At 33.1% G+C, this 5,682-nt stretch overlaps 1 protein-coding gene across 1 annotated transcript; it reads left to right on the plus strand.

The window, feature by feature from the left end:
• The first annotated feature begins 809 nt into the window (after positions 1-809).
• Positions 810-2,643, plus strand: LOC101898069 (antigen 5 like allergen Cul n 1). The gene is made up of 3 exons (XM_005179084.4): positions 810-994; positions 1,884-2,275; positions 2,343-2,643. The coding sequence occupies exons 1-3, from the start codon at positions 863-865 to the stop codon at positions 2,605-2,607; spliced, it is 789 nt and encodes a 262-aa protein (XP_005179141.1). The 5' UTR covers positions 810-862; the 3' UTR covers positions 2,608-2,643.
• Positions 2,644-5,682: the final 3,039 nt, after the last annotated feature.

Raw genomic sequence — 5,682 nt, forward strand, 5'->3', positions numbered from 1 at the left:
GAATTTCCAAAAACCTGACTACCCACCAAGAATAACCCTCATGCAAAATGTCAATATTCTAGCTTCAGCCGTTTCGTCTGGTCAGTTGTTTCACTACTCTTTGCTTATGATCCGAGAAAATTTAGTCGTATAGGGCTCACTTTTGGTAAAATAGTAAAAATGCCCAAAAAGATGAATGAGTTACAGCAGCAATTAACAGAATAGTTGACGTCTTTGCTAGGACTGACTTATTGTATTGTTTTCTAAAATAAAGAGATATTTTGATTTTTCTTAAGAGACCTGAAAAATATGAATCAAATCTAAAATCGTTAAATTGTTTCCACATTTAATACATGCGTCTGATCTTGGTACATGTTAACCTCAATAATTCGGTTAATTGGCCAGCTCCGACACAGAAATATTTCAATATTTGTTTACCAAAATAAATTGGTATCTTGTAAAAATAGGTAGATTAAGGCCTTTGTTGTTTAGAGTTTTCTCAAAATGGCGCCAAGAAATGATTTTATATCCTAAAAGATTCGCTCTGTTAACCCAATTATATTTGGTTCAACTTACTAAGGTATGACTGTAAATGTCGCCTCATCAAATTTACGAACGTCATTTTGAATAAACCTACAGTTAAAAATATTGAAACAAAAGACGATTTGTTTGATGTACGTTTTATGTATTTACCTTAATTTCTATTCAATGCCCTGGCTCTAATGAAATCTAAAACAATTGCTTAAATATATTTTCGCAACAATATGAAATATTATGGAAAATATGTTTTGTTTCTCTCTTTTTTTAATAAAATAAGTATAAAAGTATAAACATCTGTTATTTCTCGAACATTTGTCAATAGAGATTCAAATAGACGGAAATAATGTTGGCCTTCAGTAAATTGTGTTCGATTGTGGTATTTTTGGGAATTTTCAATTATTGTTCCGCAACGAATTATTGTGATCCAGATTTGTGTTATGGCCTAGAGGGGCACATTGGATGTAACAATAATGGGGTGAGTATGAAAAGAAACTAATTTTTAAACAATTGAATTTTAAAAGTGGAAGATTTTAGCGCAAATTGGATTTAATTTTATCAAGGAACTCGAAGTTAATTTCGCTCTAAAATAAAAATCGATAACTCCTCTCAAAAGAAAAATTAAAAACAAGTTAAAAACAAATTTCTGTCATAGGCTGTGGTACCCATATCGAAGTGCAAATACGACATTTGAAAAAGATCCGGTAAATAATGTAGCTAATATCATCAATATGCCGAATATAGGGAGGTACCGATATTAGAGGGCTATACGAAGTCCTGGATCAGAACGGATAATTTTCTGTCATAGGCTATAGTACCCATTACGAACTTCAAATACGAAATTTAAAACAATTCCGTTGAACAGTGTCGCTGAAATCTGCAAAACAGTGTCGCTGAAATCTTCAAAATCTGCAATTATATGGGGGCTATACGAAAACCTGGGCCTGCATAGATAATTTTCTGGAAAAACACACTAATTTAAATTTGTAGCTTTTTGTTAAGTGTCAATAACAACAACCACTGGTTGCCAAAAAGGCCACTCCCAATCTCTGAAAGGATTTTATAATCCATAAAAGCCTCCCTTTTGCTTCATCTATGCTGAGAAACCCTTCTAAGTTCGTCGATAAAGAGACCTTCTAAACTTGTTTATGGAAAGACACCCTTCTCAAATCTTCTATGAAAACTCCATTCACTACTCGTCTATAAACACTCCCCTCAGCTTTTCTGTAAAGACTCCCACCTTCGCCTCGGCTCCCCCAACTCGCCTAGAAAAAATTCCTTTTTTGGAAGTTAATGTAAAGATTCCCTTCATCTCATCTAAAGCATATTTTGTAATTTTCTTTAATGGAATTATTTTCTCTTTCTAGCAATATGCACCTACCTGTTACCCAGATGCCAAAATCGTACCCATCGACGAAGGTTTACGCAATGCCATTATTCGTAAGCATAATGAATATCGTAATCTGGTTGCCAGTGGCTTCGATCGATTTGCACCAGCATCGCGCATGGCCAAAACACATTGGAATGATGAATTGGCTCAACTGGCTGAGTTGAATGTCAAACAGTGTGAAGCTAAACACGATTTGTGTCGTAACACCGACGAATTTAATTTTGCCGGACAAAATATTGCTGTTCGCTATTTCTGGAATAATCAGTTTGATGCTGGCTTAACGGCACTCGATCAAATCGATCAATGGTTTGATGAATATAAATTGGCTTCAATGAAAGATATTCGCGAATATAGAACTCCAACTGATGGGTGAGTGAGAATGAATTTTAAATCACTAAAATATGGCAAATAATTTGTGGGTACCTTGAAATTACAGCACAGTAATTGGCTCCTTCACCGCTATGGTGCAAGAAATGGGCACAAGCATGGGCTGTGCCATTCTGCAACAAACTGGTGAAAAGGGTATTGTACAGCAGATATTAACCTGTAACTATTCCTATATCAACATTGAAGGACTGCCGGTCTACGGTATTGGTGTAACTGCAAGCCAATGTACCACAGGTCCTGATGCCACCTATCCTTCATTGTGTAGCGATAATGAAGTATATGAGGTAAATGATATTCCTCATTATAGAGAATAAAAGAAGCGACAAATAAAATATTTGTTTTTAAGGAAATGTTGTTTTATTTGAATCAAAAGGTATATATGAAGTGTAACTAAATTAACATTAATCGTTACATGGAGAATTCACAATTTCGATGACCTCCATGGGTGATATGGAGGCTATACCTGTAAAAACCTTGAAAAATCTTGGCGATTGGGTCCTCATCTCGTTATCAACCCGAAACTCCAAACAACAGTCCTTTTACGACAAAGTTCCAAACGACAAGTTAGGAATGCCCTAACATGTAGGACCAAAATTACTGCATTATGGAGGCTATACATGTAAAAACACTAAATATCTTTGCGACGTAGTATTTTACTCCGTACAAACTTATAATACCAAATTGTAAACACCAAAACTTGGGACTAGCGTTATAAGGTTTGTATATCTTTTTTTTACAATTTGTTCTATGCATAAATATTAAATTAAGACCACATCGAGTTGGAAATACGTCAAGGTACTTCAAAACAAAAAATAAAAAGTAAAAACATTAAGTTCGGCCGGGCCAAACTTTTAATATGCTCTGCCTTTGGGTAAAGAAAACAAAATTATCTGAATTCAAACGTGTTTGAAAAAAACATAAAGTGGGAACTAGAACCCAAATACCAATTTTAAGACAAATCAGTGAAAAAATGTGACGAAAATCCTCAAAATACCGAATATCGGGAAGTAACGTAACATTGGGGCTACACCAAAACGTAGACCTATATATACTATGTTCCGCCACAGGAGCTAGAACCCATTGCGAACTACAAATGTCAATTCTTAGACAAATCAGTGGAACAATCTGGTAAAAATCATCAAAAAACGAATATCGGGAGGTACCATTATATGGTGGCTATATTAAAAAGTGGACTTATACATACAATGTTTCGCCACTGGAGCTAGAACCTATTATGACCTACTAACACCAATTTTTAGACGAATTCGTAAATAAATGTGGCAAAAATCAAATTAAATACCGAATATCGTAAGGTACCGTTATATGGCGGCTATACCAAGACGTGGACCGATACATATGATTTTCAATACAAACCATCCTAGACGTAGTACACATTGTTGTGCCAAATTTTGAAGCTCTACCTCAAATAATGTGGGCTGTAAAAAAAGAAGGAGTACCCTAATAATAATACGAATGACTAATAATACGAATGCCTAATACGAATATGCGTATTTCACTGTCATTTTACGGAGCACCATCTGTTATAAACTATTGTGCCAACTGAACACAGTCATTTTATTCATCAGCAGGTTGTTGGCTTTGCTATCCCATTTACTAATGCCAGCGGAAATCAAGAACGAAGCTACATATCTAACGTTAACTTTTCTCTACTGCGAAGTTGGAAAACAAAAAATAGCGTACTAGATGAGAATATTGTAAGCATAGTTGGATAATAGTTCTGAAAACTTTATATGTCCGCTTAAATGTATACATACAAAAAAATTAGTGAAAAAACTGACTTACTGACCGAAAATCGAAAGGGCTAAAATTAGAATCTTGAATTTTTGCATGGTGCGTAGGCGTGTGATACGGCTGGGTTTTTGGAAATTTGTACTAAAAGAGTACATAATGTGCTAAAAAGTACTATAAATTGAATACAAATGGGACAAGCTAGAATTTGGTTCTTGGAAAAGCCAATTAAGTTTTCGAAAAGTTCTAAAAAGGTATAATCTTGAAACTTTGCACAAGGACCAGTCTTGGTGCTTATGCGTGTGATGAGGCAGGGTTTTTGAAAATTCGTATTAAAATGGTACGAAAAGTACTAAAATGTACTAAATTTCAATACCTTGTATTAAACAGACGGGATGAGCTAGAATTCTGAAATTTGGAATGAGAATCACTGATGGAGTGCGGGGTAGATAATTGTTTTCATTACGATATGAAAAATGTAACCCTTCGTCAAGAAATTCCATTCATCTATTTGAAAATAGTTCCGTATATATATATGTATCACAATGTATAAATTCTGATTAGAACAAAAATATGTATTCTTAAAAATTGAGATCAATGTCTGAAGAAAAACTGTTTATAAAAACTATATTTAAACCCTAGATCCAACACGCTAGTCAAAATGTAATATCTCAACAGATCCATTTGTAGGACCACCTTATTAAATATATTTTGCTTCCCACCCGACACAAAAAACCTACGAGTATATAATCGAAATGCGATAATAGATTTTTCTTAATGTCATTTTATAAACATTATGTTGTTGAATCTATTTGATTTTTTATAAAATTCCCTAAAAAAGAAAAATTAAATTTTACTGTCATTAGGAATTACAAGAATTTTTAAGAACATGCATATTTAAAGGTTAAAAATGTAATTATTTTTTACGGTGGATATCGTTTAATGATTTAAGAAATTTTAAGAAATAACGCACTTACCTTCTTCACTGATATAAAAATCGTTTGATGAAAAAATTTCGCAGAAGTTTTTTGACATATAAGAAAGCAATCCAATCCACAGATTTGAACACGACGATGAAAATAAGTTATCCTATGACAAGTTTTACACACGCGACGTAATTATTCAACATCTAATTGGCTTTATTTTTGTCAGTTAGGAAGAAAATATTTTTAACCAAAAATTTTGTTTGCAATTTTGAACCTTTCAATTTTTTTTATATTTTTCACAATTTAAATTCGAATATCTAATTTTACTCAAGCGACATTAACATTCAAAATATTGGTAGTGTGATTTTCGTTAGGCACTCGCGCATGGGACTTTCTGTATCTCTCCCTCGTATTTGAGTAAAAAAGCGCAGTTATACCAAAATTTCACAATATATTTTTTCAAATGAAGACGAATACAATTTTTTTCATTTAATCAAAAACGTTTTGACAATTATAAAATTCAAGGCCTCTTGTAATTCTTTTTTTCTTTATGATAATTTTCAAATCTTTTCTGGAGTGTTTTTTTTTTTTTTTTTTGTTATTTTACAAAAATATTTACATTAAGCTTGCACACTCTTAATTGAACTTACATTTAATGAGAGAAAACGTTATATGTAAATGAGGGGGAAACGAATAACAAAATGATTTCTCAAT

The sequence above is a fragment of the Musca domestica genome, unplaced genomic scaffold (assembly GCF_030504385.1).
Source record: "Musca domestica strain aabys unplaced genomic scaffold, Musca_domestica.polishedcontigs.V.1.1 2, whole genome shotgun sequence".
Classification (NCBI taxonomy): Eukaryota; Metazoa; Arthropoda; class Insecta; order Diptera; family Muscidae; genus Musca; species Musca domestica.

Bases quoted from the DNA above. Each gene is read 5' to 3' on its own strand.
- LOC101898069 (XM_005179084.4), top strand. From the start codon at position 863: ATGTTGGCCTTCAGTAAATTGTGTTCGATTGTGGTATTTTTGGGAATT. The intron at 995-1,883 runs GTGAGTATGAAA...TTCTCTTTCTAG, and splicing joins TTGGATGTAACAATAATGGG to CAATATGCACCTACCTGTTA. The intron at 2,276-2,342 runs GTGAGTGAGAAT...TTGAAATTACAG, and splicing joins TATAGAACTCCAACTGATGG to CACAGTAATTGGCTCCTTCA.